Source organism: Dromiciops gliroides, chromosome 2, assembly GCF_019393635.1.
Source record: "Dromiciops gliroides isolate mDroGli1 chromosome 2, mDroGli1.pri, whole genome shotgun sequence".
Classification (NCBI taxonomy): Eukaryota; Metazoa; Chordata; class Mammalia; order Microbiotheria; family Microbiotheriidae; genus Dromiciops; species Dromiciops gliroides.
This window is the reverse complement of record NC_057862.1, coordinates 290,021,421-290,043,381: the sequence shown is the minus strand read 5'-3', so window position 1 is coordinate 290,043,381 and position 21,961 is coordinate 290,021,421. Positions and strand designations below refer to the sequence as shown.

At 38.4% G+C, this 21,961-nt stretch overlaps 1 protein-coding gene across 1 annotated transcript in view; it reads left to right on the top strand.

The window, feature by feature from the left end:
• Window positions 1–21,961, top strand: part of TDRD9 (tudor domain containing 9) — a 256,016-nt gene that overhangs the window by 178,187 nt on the left and 55,868 nt on the right. The window contains exons 15-22 of the mRNA XM_043986132.1: window positions 423–554; window positions 5,069–5,234; window positions 5,319–5,382; window positions 5,461–5,524; window positions 6,097–6,141; window positions 7,663–7,716; window positions 12,652–12,768; window positions 19,183–19,290. Coding sequence (XP_043842067.1) covers window positions 423–554; window positions 5,069–5,234; window positions 5,319–5,382; window positions 5,461–5,524; window positions 6,097–6,141; window positions 7,663–7,716; window positions 12,652–12,768; window positions 19,183–19,290 — 750 coding nt within the window. The remainder of the gene's footprint in view (window positions 1–422; window positions 555–5,068; window positions 5,235–5,318; window positions 5,383–5,460; window positions 5,525–6,096; window positions 6,142–7,662; window positions 7,717–12,651; window positions 12,769–19,182; window positions 19,291–21,961) is intronic.

Here is a 21,961-nt window from a genome sequence, read left to right as displayed (position 1 = left end):
AAAAAGACACAGGGTCAGTGCCACATGAAGATGAGACATCAGAGGTGAACTTGTATAAGAAGGTTAAATATCATTTTCACAGCATACTGTCTGAGGCTGCCTGGTGTTGTAAAATAATCAGTGAAGTATAGGAATTTGAGTTCCAACTTCACTGCTTACTTGACATGTAAAAGTTATGTGACCATGAGTAAGTCATAGCTCTTGATGAACCTTTGTTTAAAAGCACAGAACAACAAAAACCCTTTCTTCTTTTATTTAGAAAGGGTGTGGGAGGTGTGTGTCGGGGGAGAGGGGTGGAGAGAATAATCCTGGCTACTTACCTTACCATATTGTTAAGAGGAAAGTGTTATATTAAAGTTGAAGAAATGTGATCTGCTATTATTGTTAAGGTGTAACTTTTCATTTTATTTATTAATTTTTAGCGCTGTCCATTAGGAAGCACAATCTTAAAAGTAAAGTTACTTGATATGGGTGAGCCAAGAGCTTTGCTGGCAACTGCTCTTTCTCCACCCAGTCTTGGTGATATTGAACGGACCATCCTTTTGCTAAAAGAGGTAGGATTCTTTGTCTAAATGTTCTTGATGGGTGTGAGAAAATAGAATTCCAATAACTTCTAGAACTCAGCATTGGTGATGCGTCAAAGGCTCATTTATTTTCATTCTCACAAGAATGGGCCATTCCCTAGTGGAATGGACAACAAAATGGAGGCTTTCAAGCCTTTTTATCTGTTAATAACTGGTCCCTCCCCTTCTTCCCCAATTACTCAAGGATTACAATCCCCAGGCTCAAAACTAGCCCCCCAAACTAGCCAATCAGAATACAGTATTCCTTAACCAATAGGAGAGGCGACATAGGGACAACCCTTTAACTCCTCCCCCACATAGACACAGCTCAGGAGCAGATCTAATTGTGACCAGCCTAGCGTTTCCCTGAATCATGTGATTTTGTTCGCTGGGGAGGGGGGTGGGGTGGGGTGGGGAAGGGTGGGGAAAGGCAGACCTTTTCCAGACTGAGAGGAGCCCAACCCCCATTTCCTCTCAATGAGGAAAGAAGGAATTTCACTGCTTCCTTTTTTTTTTTTTTTTTTTGGTCATTTTTGCTTATTTGCAAGGTTTGAGGTGAAACCTTAGGGTTATTTTGATTTGCATTTCTTTTAATGCTAGTGATTTGGAACATTTTTTTCATGTGGTTGCGAGTACTTTGCAGTTCTTTTGAGAACTGTTTGTTCTTACCCTTTGACCTTTATCAGAGAATGGCTATTAATCACATATATATATATGTATATGTATACATACATATACATATATATATATATGTATATGTATACATACATATACATATATATGTATGTATATTCTTCCCTTTAGCTAGTCCTATTTCTTAGTTTTAAATTTCATTTTTGTACCCCTTTCCAAAAAGGATGTCTCCCATTCTCTTCATTATCCATCTTTTCTTTCTGTTTATTGTCTAATTAACCCCCCACCCCCGCAATCAAACTTCCAAGGTATCCATTTTGGACTCTCTCCACTAGGCAGCTTCCTCTACTGACTTGTAGAGCTTGTCCCATGAATTCTCTGTTGTTGTTGCTTTCCTTGCCTGCTGCTGCATTTATTCACTCCTTTTGCATTTCTGTTGCGTGGGGTGTTTGAGAAACAAATCATCTTGGCAATTCTAGGTTGTTTTTTTTTTTCTAAAAATGTTACAAACTTTTTAAAAAAAAAAATTATAGAATGGCTATCTTTTACTACTGTCTGGTTAGGCTCAGATTTGCAGGCCAAGTCACCCCCAGCTATATCCTGGGCTCTGAAGTTCTTTAGGACACATTGCATTCCATCTTCTTTTTTCGTGTTGTTGAGGAATTGTCTTTCATTATCTTGCATTATTTGAATATCCTTTCCTTTGTAGTTGAAGGTCTTTCAGAATGTATTGTTTCCGAATGAATTTTTGACTTTCATCACTATGCATCTTGGAGCTTGCAGCCCTGGGTTTTTTACTAGAGGTTATTGATGAATTATTTAAGTTAGAATTTCATTTTCTATGTTTAGAACTTGGCTGTTTTCTTCTGTTATTTCCTTCATTATGGTGTTAAGGTTTTTTTGTCCTCTCATATTCTGGAAGATTTATGATCCTTAGGTTGTCTCTATGCATCCTGTCTTTGACATTCATATGTTTTGCTTGCATGGTGAGCATATTTTCTCTTTCATTGTTCTTGTTTTTTCCTTTTCTTTTTCTAGGTTGTCTTTTACTTCTCTGTATTTGTATTTCCAATCTGTTGTTCTTTTCTTTCATTGGTGAGGCTTACCATTTTAGATTCAAGTTTTTCTATTTTACTTGTTATTTTTAAATTCTTTTCTTGAGGTGTTTTCCAGATCAGTTGTTTGTGCCCTAAGATACTTTACATTTTCTTCTATTTTTCAGGCTTTTTAGTTTTTTCTTTTTAATTTTTTCTTTGATTTTCCCCCAATTACATGTAGAAACAATTTTTTACATTTGTTTTTTAATTTTTTTTTTCAGGGCAGTGAGGGTTAAGTGACTTGCCCAGTGTCACACAGCTAGTAAATGTCAAGTGTCTGAGGCTGGATTTGAACTCAGGTACTCCTGAATCCAGGGCCAGTGCTTTATCCACTGTGCTACCTAGCTGCCCCCTGTTTTGTTTTTTTTTTAATTTTTGAGTTCTAAATTTTCTCCAAACCTCTCCATCCTCGTTGAGAAGGCAAGCAATTTGATGTAATACATGTTCAGTCAAGCAAAACATATTTCCATGTTAGTCATATTATGAAAGAAAACAGACAAAAAGAACCCAAGGTAAAGGAAGTAAAGATGCTTTGATCTGCATTCAGACTCCACCAGTTCTTTCTCTGAAAATGGATAGCATTTTTCATCTTAAGTCTTTCAGAATTGTCTTGGATCATTGTATTACTGGAAATAGCTAAGTCTTGATTTGGGGGGCTGGGTGGGGCAATGAGGGTTAAGTGATTTGCCCAGGGTCACATTGCTACCAAGTGTCAAGTGTCTGAGGTCATATTTGAACTCAGGTCCTCCTGAATCTGGAGCCAGTGCTTTATCCACTGCACCACCTAGCTGCCCCTTCATTTAGTTTTTGTTTGTTTGTTTGTTTGTTTTTGCTGGGCAATGAGGGTTAAGTGACTTGCCCAGGGTTACACAGCTACTAAGTGTCAAGCGTCTGAGGCCAGATTTGAACTCAGGTACTCCTGAATCCAAGGCCAATGCTTTATCCACTGAGCCACCTAGCTGCCCACCTTCATTTAGTTTTAATATTTCTTCTTGTCTCCTGGAGTCATCGGTTTCTTTTTGGTCCATTCTAATTTTCAGGACTTTTGCTGCTGAGGTAAGGTTTTATACCTCTTGTGTCAAGATTGTAATTACTTCCCCAGTTCTTCCTTCCATAATTATCATTTCTTTTCCATTTCTTTTGTCTAATGCTCTCATTTCATTTATAAAAACATTTAAAACTCTTGTTGTTGACTCTTCCTTGTTTGCTTCCAGAAATTCTAGTTGAATTTATGTCATAAGCTGTTGTTGTTGTTTGTGGCTTTTGCATATAGATGGTTTGAAGTTACTTGCTCCTTGTCTCAAGCATCCTTGTCATCATACTAGTTCTTTATGGTATGATTCCTTTTTTGTTTGCTCATTCTTCCAGCCTACTTTCTGACTTTAGACTTGATGTTAAAGCAAGCCCTGTGAACTAGAGGAAGGTCTGTGCTTGTCTTGTTGCTAATTTCTTGGGTGTTGTGTTATTCCAGACTTTCAGGCTAAGCTTAAGCCAGGGACATTTTCAGTGTTTCAAAAGTAGTCCTTTTGGTTGTCAAATGGACAAAGTATGTCATATGTAATATAATCTATTTTTTTGGCCATTTTTGTAGGTTGCTTCTTCCATTCTTATCTTCCTTTTCCCATATGTCTGGCATCTGCACAACTAAAGTATTGGCGTGATTTTTTTTAATGACTACCTAAAATAAACAGGTTTGAACTTTCAAACATGATAAATACTTTTATGATTTTTACATGATAAAAGCATTTATAGTTTTAAAAGATTTTACAGTCAAAAAAGGCCTTTAGACTTCACAGAAAGCTTCATTAAAGGGATCATTTTGGAGCCTATAATTCTTTTATATAAGGAAGTTTGACTTATATTTATTCTTTACATTATTATCATCCTCATAATTGCCCACACATATAGTGTTGTAAGGTGGTGATAGTCTTCTCAATCTCCAGAGGAACTCATATTTTTCACTCTTTTTTGATTGAGAATTTCTGTCCCCTCATTTTTCCTCTTTTTTTCCATTGCTATAAGTCCACCCATTGCTTAAGAATCAGCCCATTTCCTGGTCATTTCCTCACCTCAGCCTCTACTTCTTCTTTTTTTTTTTTTTTACATATAAGGTATTTTATTTTTTCTGTTACATGTAAAGATCGTTCTCAACTTTTGTTTATACAAGCTTTACAATTTCAGATTTTTCTCCCTCCGTCCCCTCCCTCTCCCCTCCCCTAGACGGCAGGTAATCTGATTCAGCCTCTACTTCTTACCATTGACAGTACTACCAGGTGTAGCTGTGAGAGTCCCATCTTTTACACCTATGGATACAACAGAGAGAAATTTCAGGAATTCATTTTAAAATTGACTAAATATCTATTGTGTATAAGTCATTCTGCTAAGCTTTGGAAGATTTGCATTTGGCCACTTAAATTGGACCTCAGAAGTAATTTTCTGTAGAAATAAATAGATAATATTTAAGTTCTATAGTATCTAGGATAGTAGCGTATTTCAGGTCCATTTGGAGTTAAATTATTTGAGGGATGAGTTGGGTAGGTGTGGAATTGCTTTGGAACCTTAACTACCAGCTGTGATGTTTATATGGGAGAATATTTTGAGACTCCACCAACCTACAAATGAATGAACTTTTAAAAAATATATCAGACCTTTGCTATGCATTGTCACATGTCTCTGCCTCTCTGTCACACACGTTTTAAAATTATTTTACTAATAGTATATTTTTATAGGTTTTCAACTATATTGCTGATAATATCAGTTAATTGCTTTTTAAAGGTAGGAGCACTTGCTGTTAGTGGGCAGAGAGAAGAAGAAAATCCCCACGATGGTGAACTGACTTTCTTAGGACGGGTTTTGGCCCAGCTTCCTGTGGATCAGCAGCTTGGTAAATTAATAGTACTTGGACATGTCTTTGGCTGTCTAGAAGAATGCCTTATCATAGGTGAGTATGAGAACAAAAAGATGTTTGAGTAGTTTGGGTCACGCCACTCTAGAGAAATCCATCTCATTCCTTCTCTCTTGTTAGCTGCAGCTCTCTCATTGAAGAATTTTTTTGCGATGCCTTTCAGACAGCATCTTGATGGATATAGGTATTTAATACTCATTTTTTTTAGTGTCCATTTACCCGAAGGATTTGGGGGTGACAATTTTTTTTGTTTAATTCACAGGAATAAAATGAATTTTTCTGGCAACAGTAAGAGTGATTGTATTGCACTTGTTGAAGCTTTTAAAGTAAGTTCTCTAGTGTTTAGTAAAAATACTAATTTAACAAGGACATTTGCTGTCACTTTTATTTCTAAAACGCTCTGTTCTGACAGCTTTTAGTAACCTGATAAAGCTTTAGCTTTTCCATACTGTGAGTACTTCACAGAAATCATAGCTGTGATGCCTCATGAGAGTTGAAGGTTTCTCAAAGGCTGTGCCAGCAGTGTTCCAGCTTTAGTAGGTCTAACATGCTGGAAGGGATTCAAATTGGATCCTCACAATATAGTGTGTTTGCTATCTAAGGCAGAGTCTAAAGATGGAAAGGCTGCTCAGTGGTTCATAGCTAATGAATTTTTTTGGCCACAGCAATTCATTAAACTCACAAGCTGCTAAAATTAGTCAAAATCTTTGTAATTAAAGCTACTGGTGAGAAGAAGATTGAATTTTAACTTCATAAACTAAATGTTCTTATTTCACAGTTTCTTTGAGTTAATTTAGGCACTATATATAAGTTTTTCCCTTCAGTGAAAATATGTATAGAATTTCTGCACAATACAATTAGCTAATGAAATACTTGGAATTTGTGGGAAATTTTTTAGACCTGGCAGGCCTGCAGACAAAGAGGAGAATTTCGTCATCCAAAGGTGAGCTATTTTTCCTTTTTGTTTTATTGTACATTGAATTTTGTAAGAGAGGGGATTCCAGAATGTTTCCATCCTCCTTTTATCCATTAGACATGGGACATGATGGCACCAGAATCCTAAGCTGTGATCAGCGGGCGAGGTGGTAGGGGTCAGTCCTAAAGGGGCTGGCACTAATGATTAGGATGATAGCAATACTAGTAGCTTCCCTCTGTGTAGACTTTTCAGTTTTAGAAAACACTTAACTCACACTAGCTGTGTGATGATAGTCCATCAAATATTTGCATTTTAATCCTCATGTGAACTTCCACCAACAGGTGCCAACTGATTTATACTTTAGTAAACTCTGAGCGTTAGGTGCAGCTCAGAGAGGCTTGCCAATCATGGTCCCAGAAGTTTTTGAACCTGGGCACCCCTAACTTCAAATTCAACACTCTCCACTATGACAAATTGCCTCCCTTGGAAGTAGCGAGTAGAAATAGTTATTATCCCCATTTTTGAGGTGAGGAAACTGAAGCTTAGAGCCACATAGTAAAAATTAGTCAGGCCTTAAACTGAGGTCCTCAGGCTTTTGAGGCTGCGTTTTTTTTCTACTATGCTCTAAAACCCAAATCTACCCAACTTTCTCTAAAATGGTCCGCAATTTCCAGTTGATAAGTGTTTTAGACAGTAAACTACTGATTGCAAGGGGCAGCAACTGATTTAGCTATAGTGTATCAGTAAATCTGCATGATATATCCTGGTAGAACACCTGCCACTAAATCAAGGAATTGATGACCTTCTGTCTTCACTTATTTTTATTACAGATTTTAGGCATTGTGCTTAAACTGTCCTCTCTCACTAGGACACAGCCTGACATGGTGCATAGATTGCCTCAGAGTCAAAGAAACCTAGACCTGTCTCTGACACATCTTGACAGTGTGACCTTGGGCCAGTCATTCGACCTCTCAGGGCCCAGGCATAGTTTCAGGTGTTCAGCTATGTTGATAGATGAGGTTTCTTTACTGAGGATTCTTATATCATTGAAATCCTAGGTACAGGCCAAAATTATTTTATTTATTATTTATTTTGTATTTGTGCACATTGGAAAAAAACATGTCATTTGTGCACACTAAGGCATGTTTTATCTGTGCTTTCATGGAGAATTAGGACTTTAGGACAAGCAATGCATTTTTTTAGTTTGTTTTTGCAGGACAATGAGGGTTAAGTGACTTGCCCAGGGTCACACAGCTAGTTAGTGTCAGGTGTCTGAGGCCATATTTGAACTCAGGTCCTCCTGAATCAGGGCCAGTGCTTTATCCACTGGACCACCTAGCTGCCCCAAGCAATGCATTTTTAACTTGAAGGACTGATGACATTGGTCAGTGTGATTAGCATAAATACAAATTTGTTGAATTAGTTAAAAAATAGAAACTTTATTAATATTACTAGTTGATCTGTGTAGTAATTATATGGTCATATTACTTCAAAAGTATAGAATCATTTTTAGCTCTTGCTAACTTATGCATTTGTGTAATTATAAAGGATGAGCTTGACTGGGGACGGTTAAATTATATACAGATCAAGAGAATTAGAGAGGTGAGTTGTCATCACTTGTGTTGTATCTACTTGCATACATTTTTAGTCAATCCTTAAATGTTTGAGTACCTGTTTTGTTCAAGCCACTGTAGAAGATACAAAGAAATATAAGGAGTGATATTTGCCCCCAAAAGAGCTTATGATCCAGTTATAGATATAACTATGAGGTTTAATTAAGTAAAAATATAAGACAATAGCACAGGAGATCACAGAGTCATGAAATGTTAGAGCTGGTAGAGACCTTAGAGCTTATTTTAGTTCAACTCCTACATGGTACAAATGAAGATGAAGCAATTAGCATTTCAGAAAAATGAAGTTATTGGCCCAAGTCTACTCAAGATTGTTAGCTTGTAACTTACCTGAGACCTCCTGACTTCTGCCCTGCCCTGTACATGTGTCGGAACCCATGAACACCATTTTATCTTGACCCTAAGAGGAATAATTAAGCTGCTGGGAGCATCATGTCTTCAGACCACCAGGTGGTGCTCTATGCCCTGAGCTACCCACCCCTCATTGTGAGCCTATGTGCATAGGACTGCTTTGATTTTCACTCCCTGCCAAAGCTATATCTTTTAATTCCTACCTGGATTTCTGTTTCATTTTCTTTCCTTCCCAGTCTTGACTCTCATCTAATGAATAAGTTTAACTACACACTGTTCTCTATTCCTGGATCCCTTGTCCCCTTGTCCTGTTGGTGCTTGTCCTTAACCAATCCCAATCCTATGTTACCCAGAATGACACTGGGTCAAGTTACCATGCTGATGACGTCTGCTTCACATTTATGTCATTGACTCTCGCTGGGTCCTCATGGTAGCATGGCAGTCCTCTTATGCTGTCTTGATTCGCATTCCCCACAGCAACTGTTCCAAACCTGCTCATCTCTCCTCAGGCTTCCAACACTTCTCTTCTCTCCCTCCCAGGAGAAAGGGCCTCAACTCATGCTTAAGTGAGAAAATAGAGGCTGTTTACTCTGAGTCCTTTTCCCCCAGCATCCCATATACTCACCTTCCTTCATTCTAGTCTCTGATGAAGAATTGGTCTACCTCCCCTTTGGTTAACCTCTGTACTTGTATCTTTGAGCTTCCTTCCTATCCCTTACAACAGTTTGCCCCCTTGAATCATCCTTTCTCTTCCCCAAATCTCCCCCCCGCCCCTGCGATTTTCTTTACTCTCTTGTCTACTGGCTCTCTCCTTGTTGCTCAAAAAAAAAAAAAGTGCTTGAGAATCCTCCATTCTTAATTTTGTTTTTGGCCTACCATTCCTTCAAGCTGTTGTTTTATGTCTACCCCCTTTTACACGGATTCTCTTACACTTTACCCTCCTTATTCCTCGGTGTCCCCTCCTCACACTTTTCAAACCCTTGAAGTCTGACCTCATTGTGTAAATGAAATGACCCTCCAAAATTGCTAATGATTTCTTTTAAAATACTTTTCATTACATTTTATTTTTGTTTCAGAATTCTCTCTATTACTCTACTTCCTCCATCCTTTGAGGAGGCAAGAAAAACAAACCCATTTTAAATATGTAGTCATGTAGCACAAATTCGTGTATTGTTATGTTCTGCCTTGTCTCCCCACCCCCTAAAAAAAGAAAGAATAGGAAAGATGCTTCATTTTGTACTGAGTCCATTAGCTCTCTATCTAGAGGTTTCTAGTGATTTCTTAATAGGCACGTCTGAGAATCTTTTCTCAGTTCTTATCCTCTGCTGTTTGAAACTAACCACTCCCAAATTCTGATACTTGGGGTCTAAGGCCAGCTCCATCTTTTTTTTTTTTTTTTTGGTGGGGCAATGAGGGTTAAGTGACTTGCCTAGGGTCACACAGTTACTAAGTGTCAAGTGTCTGAGGCTGGGTTTGAACTTAGTTCCTCCTGAATCCATGCTGGTGCTTTATCCACTGTGCTGCCTAGCTGTCCCCCAGGCCAGCTCCATCTAATGGGATAATTGAGCTTGTGCTCACTCAGTCATTTACTGAGTAAGACAGCTGGGCTCAAGGCAAAAGTTCTAAAGCTAAATAGATTAACTTAATCCAAAGACTGGGAGCATTTTTTTCTGGTGGCCATATCAGAAGTTCTGTTCCCCCAGCTCAGGGAAATGGTTGAGGAGCAGGGTAGACATCTGGATGGGCTATGAAGGATGATCTGGCCTGTCTCAGTCACTCTGTGTAGGTTTCCTTTGGGTCGTTTTCTGAGCCCTCCTTTCTCCCAGCACCTCTCTCAGTGAGAATCTCTATACAGATGACTCCTAGATCTCTTTCCTGAACTCCAATCACATACCACCATCTGCCCATTAAACATTTCTAACTAAATCCTGTAGGTAATTCAAACTCAACATATCCAAACAAGAACTTATCTCTGCCCACCCCTCCCTCAGGCCCTTCCTTCCTCTTTCTTACTTTTCAATTTCTGTTGAGGGCGATGCCATCTTCAGTTGCCCAGACTTGCAGTCTTAGGGTCAGCCTCAACTCTTTCCTGTCCTTCATCTAAGTGGCTGCCAATCCATTTTACCTCCACAACATCTCTCATATCTGGTGGCCTCTACCTTCCCATAGTGATCTTCTCATTGATCTTTCAACCTGCAGTCTCTCCCATTTTTGGTATTTCTCCCACAGAGCTGCTAAATCAGTATTAATAAAGCCCAGGTCTGGCTTGTCACTCCCTCAAGTAAGAGGCTTGGACTCTCCCTTTGGCCTCTAGGATAGCATACAGACTCCTCTGTGGGGCCTTTCATGGCCTTTAGAGTAGTGGCAGCCAACCTGTTCAGGTATCTGCATATGATTGCTTGACACTCTCTTTATTCCAGCCAGGTTGTCCCACTGCCATTTGTGATATACAACATTTTTATGTCTCTTTGCTTTTGCCCAAGCTGCTTCCTATGTCTGGAATCAAATCAACCATAATTTATTTTTTTTTAATTAATTAAATTTTTGGGGGTGAGGCAATGGGGGTTAAGTGACTTGCCCAGGGTCACACAGCTAGTAAGTGTAAAGTGTCTGAGACTGGGAACTCAGGTCCTCCTGAATCCAGGGCCAGTGCTCTATCCACTGCGCCACCTAGCTGCCCTTAGTTATAATTGGTAGGATTTATGTAGCACTTTAAAATTTGTTATATACTTTACAAATCATATCTCACTTGAGCCTCACAACCACCCTGGGAGGTAGGTGCTATCATTACCCCATTTTACAGATGACAAAGTTGAAGCAGATAGCAATTAAGTGACTTTCCCAAGGTCACACAACTGATTCCAGGCCCAGTGCGGTCCACTGCACTACCTCCCTGGCTTTGATTTCCCGGATTTGCCATATATACTGCAGGCATTGTTGTAGGTATTGGAGCATATTTGTATCTAGGCAGATACAAAGAGGGGACCATTGTCCCTAATCTCTTACATTCTGTCGGAAGGAATGAGTATATGTATAAGTATACACCAAATAAATATGTAAAGAGAATCAATACAAATAAGTTTACATAAGTTTATGAATATATTTATATGTATGTATGTATACACAGACATATTATACACATTTGTATGTATGTCTGTCAGGCAGAAGTAGCTTTTTCCTCTAATAATTGTTTCAATGAAACAGCCTAAGCCAGAATTTTTATATTCTTTGAAGGATGTGAAAAGTTAAGTTTTATATTTTACTTTAAAAGAGGATTTTCTGTCTATGTTTTTATCATTTGTTAGAAATTTAATAAATTTTACTTGAAAAGCCACAGATGGAAAAATTTTAACTTTCCCCCAAAACAATCTAAGAAAGAGCTCCCCTTAAAGCAAATGTTCTTAACCTTTTTTGTGCCATGGATCCCATTTGGCAGTCTGGTGAAACCTTGGTGTCTCTTTTCAGAATACTGTTTTAAATGCATATAATTAAATGTATATTACAGGGGCAACTAGATGGTGCAGTGGTTAAAGCACCGGCCCTGGACTCAGGAGTACCTGAGTTCAAATCCGACCTCAGACACTTGACATTTACTAGCTGTGTGACCGTGGGCAAGTCACTTAACCCCCGTTGCCTAAAAAAAAAAATGTATATTACAAAAGAAACTGATCATATTGAAATATTTAAACAACAAAGCAAGTTCACGTATCCCAGATTAACAACTGCTGACCTAAAGCAAAGAAGCAATAGGCGATGTTTGGCCAGTTATAACCCATTTCACTGAAGTAGACTTTCTTACTTTGATCTCTATTTGTAATTTTTAAACTAATAATAATAATAATAATCAGTCCCATAATTATAGTTCAGTGTAGTTTATTAATGCATTATATAGACTTGAAAGATATTATGGGAACATCAGTTAACAGGGAGGAACTCATTTCTTCTAAAGTAGACATTCTTACTCTCATCCAATTCTGTAATTTTCAAAGTGTATTAATGAGTTTCACTGAATTATAAGATACTATAAGAATATTAATTAACACAGAGGAGAGTATACCTACTTGATAGCAGCAGGGAGGGTTACAGCACATTATACATGTATGCTTTGTGACATTTTATTTTGTGTGTAATCTCTGGCTCTATTTGCCTGAGAATTCCTTTCGAAGCTTGTTTTGTCTTTACTGTAGTAATTTTTATTAGGGATTTTTGCAGAACCAAATTTGGGTGACATACTTGCATACATATATTTATATGAAATTAGCATAATATGTGAATCTAAAGATTTAGGATTTTATGGGAAACTTAAGCCATTTGTGTGTGTGGGGTGTAAGTGTGTATCTTAAGGGTTTTCATTCAAAGAAAATTATTATTATTTTTTTTTGCGGGGCAATGGGGGTTCAGTGACTTTCCCAGGGTCACACAGCTAGTAAGTATCAAGTGTCTGAGGCCGGATTTGAACTCAGGTACTCCTGAATCCAAGGCTGATGCTTTATCCACTGCGCCACCTAGCTGCCCCCAAAGAAAATTATTCTTAATTATAATCTTGTTCATTTAGGTGGCTGAGTTATATGAAGAACTGAAAAATCGAATCACACAATTCAATATGTGTGTCGATACTCAGAGACCTGTGATGGACCATGATTATGTCTATAAACAGCGATTCATCCTGCAGGTATGCGACAACAGTTCTGGGCATCCCATTTTTGTCCTCTTCTCCCTGGGGTGTTGTGAGGTAATAAACATAAAACAGTTTTCAGACTATAAAGGAGAATATAATTGCTTGTTGTTGTTTTTGTTAGCAGCAGTTAGCAGATCTCTAGTCTTAGACGAAATAATGTTTATAGGGGTATGCTGAAATATTTTAACAAAGGAAGAGAGGTCAGTGTGTCCATACACACTTACATTTTATTAAGTGTAGACAATTTTTTAAAAACCTAGTAAATTCTGATTTGTAGTGATTGCTGATTCCTGAGCTATAAGTACTTACCCTTGGCTCTGATTCCAGCACGCTTCTGCTTTCTCCCCAATTGTGGTATTTGTGTTAGAGGAACTCTTAACTCCTTTACCCAGCCCTTAGATATGACCGTAAAAGAGATGGAATGTGGAACATTTTTGAGAGGGCTGGTGGTCAGTAATAATTAGTCCCATAATTATAGTTCAATGATTCATTTCAGGACCATTTCTATTGGGCCATTTATCTGTGTGTCTGTCCATCTTTCTGTCAAACTCGTGTTTTGTTTTGTTTTTTAGGTAAAGTATTTTTTATAATTAATCAAGTGCTCGATATGTACCTAAATAATGAATACTCTTTTTTTGCTCTCCATAAAACAATGAAATTCCAGAGGGGGTAATGATTGTCATAGTATTAGGCACCAGATTATGAAAGAAACTTGACCACATGGGATTTTTGGAAATGTTTCATTACTTGAATGTATATTCTAGAAGAATAATGTAGTTTCTTTCACTTTATGATGTCTGAGAAATATCCTATGGCATCTTTTTTTTAATAATGATAAACATTTTTATTTAAAATTTTGAGTTCCAAATTCTATCCCTTCTTCTCTCCCTTCCCTCCCCCTCCCTGAGGCAGTAAGCAGATATAGGTTATATATTTACAGTTATGTAAAACATTACCATATTAGTCATTTTGTACAAGAAAACATGAATAAAAGAAAGAAATGAAAAAAAGTGGAAAAATAGCATGTTTCAGTCTGTTCCATCAATATCAGTTCTTTCTTTGGAGGTGGATAGTATGTTTCATCAGTAGTCCTTTGGGATTGTCTTGGATCATTGTATTGTTGAGAATAGTTAAGTCATTCACAGTTCTTCATCAAACAGTATTGTGATCTCGGTGCACAATGTTCTCTTGGTTCTGCTCTCTGAGGAAATAATTATTAATAATGAATTTCTAGGAGAAACCCAGATGTGTTAGTGTTAGCTGCTCTCTCCCTCTCACCAGAAACCAACCTGGGATGAACCTTCATTGTAACAAAAAGAATGCAGATTGGTCCTTCTGATTAGTTAGGGGAAGCAGCACACCTACATGGTTGGAATTTGATCCCTAGACCACTATCCAAGTCATGTCAATCAATAGAGATGAATGATGCTAACCAATTAGCTTAGATCAATGTGTGGTGACCCACCTCTACCAAAAAGAGGATAAAGTCCCTAGGTACACGAGGGTCTCACTCTCTTTTCTCTTGGCTCTTCTTTCTGAGACTCTTACTCTCCAAGTAATTGTCTAGGTCTGTAAACCTGTGACTAATGGGGAATTCAGGGAGAACGTGGCTGATACATTATTAATATGTCTTATTAATTAATAATAAATGCCTACTGCTAGAATGGTGCAATATCCATTCATTTATAAGTAGCAATCATTTAGCTACAACTAGCTAGTCCCACAATAATTTAATAAATATATCTCATTTCACTATATATCAGTTCATACAAGTCTTTCCAGGCCTTTCTGAAGTCATCCTGCTTGCCATTTCTTTTTCTTCTTCTTTTTCTTTCTTTTTTTTTTTTTTTTGCGGGGCAATGAGGGGTTAAGTGACTTGGCCAGGGTCACACACCTGGTAAGTGTCAAGTGTCTGAAGCTGGATTTGAACTCGGGCTCTCCTGAATCCAGGGCCAGTGCTTTATCCATTGTGCTACCTATGTGCCCCTGTCATTTCTTGTAGCACAATAATATTCCATCACCATCATATACCACAGTTTGTTTAGCCATTCCCCAATTAAAGGGCATTCCTTTGCTTTCCAATTCTTTGCCACCACAAAAAGAGCTGCCATATATATTTTTGTACAGATAGGTATTTTTCTCTTTTTGGGGATGTCTTTGGGATATAAACCTAGCAGTGGTATTGCTGGATCAAAGGGTATGCACAGTTCTATAGCCCTTTGGGCATAATTCCAAATTGTTCCCCAGAATGGTTGGATTTTTTTACAACTCCACCAGCAGTGAATTAGCATCCCAGCTTTGCCTAGATAGGGATATCTTAAAGGTGGTACCCTTCCAAAAGTACTTCTTAGAAATGAGTGGGGGCAGCTAGGTGGCGCAGTGGATAGAGCACCGGCCCTGGACTCAAGAGGACCTGAGTTCAAATCTGGCCTCAGACCCTGGAGACTTACTAGCTTTGTGACCTTGGGCAAGTCACTTAACCCCAATTGCCTTACCAAAACAAAACAAAACAAAACAAAAAGAAATGAGTGGAGGAGCAGCTAGGTGGCACAGTGGATAAAATACCGACCCTGGATTCAGGAGGACCTGAGTTCAAATCTGGCCTCAGACACTTGACACTAGCTGTGTGACCCTGGGCAAGTCACTTAACCCTCATTATCCTGAAAAAAAATAAATAAATGAGTGGAGAGAACACCCCAGAAGAGCCTCAGAATTGGCTGTGGCAGCAGGTGCTTCTGGAACTCAGCCCACTGGATGGTGAGGGAGTTGAGTGGTTGGCCAGGGGAAGATTACAGGGGTCTCTGCTGGTGCTGAGGCAGAACTCTGTTGTGTTGCCTGAGCTAGGAGCCAGGTCGAAGTCTTGAATGGTGACTCAGATGCGGGAGGGGCACAGGCACACCAGAGTTAGTAGCAACAGTGGAACAGGATTCCCTTCTGTGTCAGAGAGCAAGCAGACCTGTGGTTGCTTGCAGACCAGAGCACAGGCCAGGGGAGTGGAGAATGTGCCTCTCCTTAAATCGTACCACCTGTGATCCCCTGAAGCTTGGGACAGTGAGCCCTGGAAGCAGTGACCCACTTTAAGAAGGATTTAAAAGTCAAGAAATAGGCTGACAAAATGAGCAAACAGAAAAAAATACTGATCCTAGAAGGTTTCTTTGGTGAAAAGGAAGATCAAAATACACCCTCAGAAGAAGATAAAATCAAAGTTCCTATATCCAAAGCTTCCTAGAAAAATATGAATTGGTCTTAAGCAATGGAAGCTCTCAAAAAGGACTTTGAACATAAGAGAGGTAAGGGGGAAAAATGAGAGGTAGAGGAGAGTTCTGCAGGAGGGTCATGAAAAATAAGTCAACAGCTTGAAAAGCCAAATGGAAAAGGAGATGCAGAATTTCTCTGAAGAAAATAATTGCTTAAGAATTAGGATTGAGCAAATGGAAGCTAATGACTTTATGAGAAATCAAGATGGGCACCTAAGTGGCACAGTGAATAAAGCACTAGCCCTGGATTCAGGAGAACCTGAGTTCAAATCCGGTCTCAGACACCTGATACTTACTAGCTGTGTGATCCTGGGCAAGTCACTTAACTCTCATTGCCCCACAGGGGGGAAAAAATCAAGACACAATGAAGCAAAACCAAAAGAATGAAAAAACAGAGGGCAGTGTGAAATATCTCCTTGGAAAAAACAGTTGACCTGGAAAATAGATCCAGGAGAGATAATTTGAAAATTATCAGACTACCTGAAAGCCATGATCAAAAAAAAGAGCTTAGACATCATCTTCCAAGAAATTATCAGGGAAAATTGCCCTGATATTCTATCAGCAGAAGGTAAAATAGAAATTGAAAGAATTCACCAATCACTTCCTGGAAGAGATCCCAAAATGAAAACCTCCAGGAATATTATAGCCAAATTCCAGAACTCCCAGGTCAAGAAGAAAATATTGCAAGTAGCCAGAAAGAAACAATTCAGATATGCTAGAGCCACAGTCAGGATAACACAAGATCTAGCAGCTTCTACATTAATGGATCAGAGGGCTTGAAATATGATGTTCCAGAGGGCAAAATAACTGGGATTACAACCAAGAATCATTTACCCAGCAAAACTGAGTATAATCTTTCAGGCAGGGAAATGGGAATGCCATGAAAGAGAGGACATTTTTGATGAACAAACCTGAGCTGAATAGAAAATTTGACTTTCAAACACAAGACCTTAGAGAAACATAAAAAGGTAGACAGAAAAAAGAAATTATGAGGGATAATAAAAGATCAAAGTGTTTATATTCCTACATGAGAAGATGATACTTGTAACTCATAAGAACTTTCTCATTATTAGGGCAGCTAGAGTATATTTAGGCAGAGAGCACAGATGTGAATTGAATATGAAGGGATATCTTTTTAAAAAATAAAATTAAGGGGTAAAAGGAATGCACTGAAAGAAAGGGAAAGGGAGAGGTGGAATGGGGAAAAGTAGCTCACATAAAAGAAGCAAGAAAAAGCTTATGGAATGGAGAGAAGATGGGAGAGGTGTGGGGGAGTGAATGAGCTTTACTCTCATCAAAATTTGTTCACATAGGGAATAACATACTCAATTGGGCATAGTAATCTATCTTACCCTGCAGGAAAGTACAGCGGAAGGGGATAAGGGGGAAGGAGTGAAAGAAGGGAGTAGACTGGGGGAGCAGGCAGTCAGAAGCAAAACATTTGAGGATGGATAGGGTGAAAGAAGATAGAAAATAGAGTAAATGCCATGGGAAGAGCATAGGATGGAGTGAAATACATTTAGCAATATTAACAATGAAAAAAATTTGAAGCAATTTTGATAGGCCTCAGTTCTCAAACACATAAGAGAACTGAGTCAAATTTCTTAAAGTAAGAGCCATTCCCCAATTGATAATCAAAAGATATCAAGTTTTCAGATGAAATAATCAAAGCCACCTATAGCCATATGAAAAAAAAATGCTCTAACTCACTATTGATTGGAAAGATTCAGGTCAAAACAATTCTGGGTACTACCTCATACCTGTTGTATTAGATAATAGGACAGCAGAGAAAAATGAAAAATGTTGTGGGGGATATGGGGAAAATTAGACATTAATGCACTCTTGGTAAAGTTGTAAACTGATTCAAACATTCTGTTCCAAACAATTTGGAACTGTGGCCAAGGGCTATAGAACCATGCATACTCTTCAAACTAGTAATACCATTACTAGGTTGATATCCTAAAAGAGATTTTTTAAAAAGTTGAATTTGAAATTGGGGAGATGCTCATCAATTGGGGAATGGCTGAACAAATTGTCAGATGAGATAATGATGGAACAGTGTTGTGCTACAAGAAATGATGAGCAGGATGCTATCAGAAAAACCTGGAAAGACATACACGAACTGATGCAAAGTGAAATGTACTATATACAAAATAACAGCAATATTGTAAGATGACCTACTATGAATGACTTGGTTGTTTTCAGCAATGCAGTGATCCAAGACAACTCTGAAGGTCTTATGAAAAATGCAATCCATCTACAGAGAAAGAACTGATGGTATCTGAATACAGACTGAAGGATAATGTATTGTTAGTTCCTTTTTTTCTAAAGTTTTTTTTTGTCTGTTTTCTTTTATAACCTGACTAATGAGGAAATATTTTCCATAACTATACATGTATAACATATTGAATTGCTGGAATTCTTTTTTTTTGTTTTGTTTTGTTTTGGGGTTTTTTAAGTGAGGTAATTGGGGTTAAGTGACTTGCCCAGGGTCACACAGCTAGTAAGTGTTAAGTGTCTGAGGCTGTATTTGAACTCAGGTACTCCTGACTCCAGGGCCGGTGCTCTATCCACTGCACCATCTAGCTGCCCTGAATTGCTGGAATTCTTAAGTGGGGTAGGGAGGGAGGGAAAATAAAATTCTAAATGAAAAAAAAAAAAGAAATGAGTGGAGGAAGCTTTTTTTTTCTAATTTGGAGTCGATATCTATATGCTATAACAGGAGCATTATATATAAATGGAGAAAGAGAAGGTCCCTTCCCCATAACATTATCTAAGTGAGGTGGGGGTAGAGAAGGATGTAAAGAAATCTGGATACCTCTAAATAGACATACAGAATTGTCCAAACCTCTTGCTATTGTTATTCTTCCCCCCCCCCAAAAAAATTCCACACTAAAATGCCCTAAACTCTAGGTAAAGATTATATATAGTTGTTAATTATTGTATGTTTAGTTCTTTCATTTTGATCATTCATCTCAATCTTAAAAGCAAAGATCTGTATCCTTAGCTTAAGAAATATGAAGCTTTGTTTCAACAGTGAAAGTTCTAAACTTTAATAGAACCTCTAAAATTCAAAATAGATTAGGAACTTCTAGTTAAATACTATTACTTGTATTTCTTCTCTTTGACAAAAGGAAATCTATTTTTTTAGGTTGTATTGGCTGGTGCTTTCTACCCAAATTACTTTACTTTTGGACAACCTGATGAAGAAATGGCAATAAGGGAGCTTGCTGGCAAAGATCCTAAAACAACTGTTGTGGTATGTTAATGTCAGAAGTAGACTTCAGGATACACTCAGCATTGTTACTAATGAAGAGAATTGATATGTTTTCTCAAATACTTAGTATGATCATCAGCTTGATGATAAATTGGTGAATGTGGTTCATAGAGAGGCTGTGCTTCAGAGCTAAGTTAGCCTTTTTGCATTTGTTGGATTGTAACTCAGCATTATAACTCCTTTTGTAAATATTCTGGCTTTAAAAGAAAGCATTAAGAAATTATGTTTGGGGGGTGCGGCTAGGTGGTGCGGTGGATAAAGCACCGGCCCTGGATTCAGGAGTACCTGAGTTCAAATCTGGGCTCAGACACTTTACACTTACTAGCTGTGTGACCTTGGGTAAGTCACTTAACCCCCATTTCCCCGCCCCCCCCCCCAAAAAAAGAAATTATGTTTGGGAATTTTGGGGTCATAGTGTAGAAGTGTCTCTAGGCCATAACCTTCATGGACACTTGAGGTTTAAGGGTTCCAAGAAGGCAACTGATTACTGACTGAATTCAAGGAATCATCCAGAGGGACTAGGTTTCTAGTTACATCACTTACAATCCCCCACGTAAGTGTTTCCCATTAAAAATCAGCCACATTACTAAGCTTTTAGAAAAAGGTATTTACTAAGAAAAGTTAGTATAAAATAGTCATCTAGAAAGGGGCAGTGAATAGAGCTCTCTATTGGGAGTCAGGAAGACCTGAGTCCAAACCAGACTAAGACACTTACTAACTGTGTCACTTATTCTCTGTCTACTTCAGTTTCACTCTAACTGTAATAATAGTATCTACCTTCTAGAGTTGTGAGTCTAAAATGAGTTAATACTTGTAAAGCAGTGCTATAGTTGTGACTCCCTTTCCCAAGTTTGTGACTCACTTTCCCACATATCACATAGCTACATGGTAAGAGTTGACTTGAAAGTCCTCTGTCCCATCAATAATCCATTTGTTTTAGCCTGTTGGGTTATAGTCAGTTTTGCAGTGAAAGTCATTCTTGGTTGTAAGTGTATATCTTTTGTCTTTTGGAATATTTATTCCAAGAACTGTTGTTTATAAGAGAAGCTTCCACGTCCTGTAGTATTCTTGACTATGACTCCTTGGTACTTGAAATTTTTTTTGAATGCTTGTGCCAAATCTCTAGGTCCCTGTACTCTGATGACTAGCCATTTCCAATCACTGTTATCCACCTCTAACCCCCCACTCCCACCCCTTTCCAGGTCAACTCCTGGGATTCTCTTTTTTGACTAGCAGTTTCTAACTTCCCCCAAGAAGACTCCTGCACACCTCAGCAGTTTCTAACTACCCATGTTCCTGGACAGGGATCTTCTTCCTGCAGTTTGATTGTTCTGTGTATCCAGACTGTATATCCTCCTCCTGTTTCCCACAACTAAATGAATCCTATAAGAATCCTCTTTCTCTCCTCCCTTCCTGGGCATCTCTGTCTGAAAAGGCAGCACATTGTCCTGAATTCCAATTCCTCTGTCTTGAATAAATGCCTCACTTTATTTACTGATCATCTAGTTGATCTGAGTTTTTGTACAGATTGATACTTGTAATATTTTTTTGATGTAGGAACTCTGGATTTGGTTATGGTATTTAAGGATCCTTTCCTGTTGGGATTCCTTTTGGGAGGCGGATTCTTTCTATCTTTACATTATCTTCTTGATCTAATATATCTGGGCAACTTAATTTATGATTTCTTTATAGGGTTCACATCATATTTCTTTATTATAGTTTTCAGGGATTCTTAGTTGTCTTTGATCTCTTTTCTATATATTTTTTTGATATGACATAATACATTTTTTATTTTTGCAGTCTTTTGGTTTTGTTCTAATATTTATTGTTCTCTCATGGTGTCATTGTTTTCTGTTTGGTCTATTATACTTTTCTGAGCATTTATTCCTTAGGTAAATTTTATCATTTTGTCTTTTAAGTTATTTTTCCAGTTCTTGCCTTCTGAGCTTTTATTCCAATTGTTTATCTCTTGGTTTATTTCTTCTAGGTATTTGCATAATCCTTGTGGAAAAACCCATATTTTCCTTTCTACTATTGCATGCCACTTTTAGGAAGCTACTTCTTTTTTGGGAGTCTTTGTATCTACAATAATTTTAAATACTGGTGGGTGTCGTCATCTTTCTAGCTTTAGTTTCTGAACTGAGGCTTTGAACTAGTGCCAGGCTCTGCCCTCTACTGTGCTTTTGAATGGAGTTGTTATTCCTGCCTGGGTTTCTGTGTTGACCTCTACCACATAGGATTATGCCTCCATGAATCCTCAGGATTGAGTGTTGGGTCTTCAGGGCCCCCTTGTTGCCTCTCAGGGCAGAGTGCTAATGACTGCAGAATCTTTGGGCTTGGGGCTGGATTAGTCTGAATGCTGCCATACCAACTCTGGGCTCTGCCCTTTCTTGGGGCTTCCATGGGGCTTTATGACCTTCCTTGGGACGTCCTTGGCTCTTGCTAACTCTAGCACAGAGTCTTGCAAGCTTTACATATCTCTGGCCCCTTGCTTGTTACACTGGGAGACTGCAGGCTCCAGCTTCACTGGCTGCCTCCTTTCCTGTTGCCCATTGGCTCTTGGCCGTTGGCTTCTGTATGATGTGGTGCTGCTGCTGCTATCACTGCTGTTGGTTATTGTTTCAAGGCCCTTCACGATCTTGGTTGTTCTTTT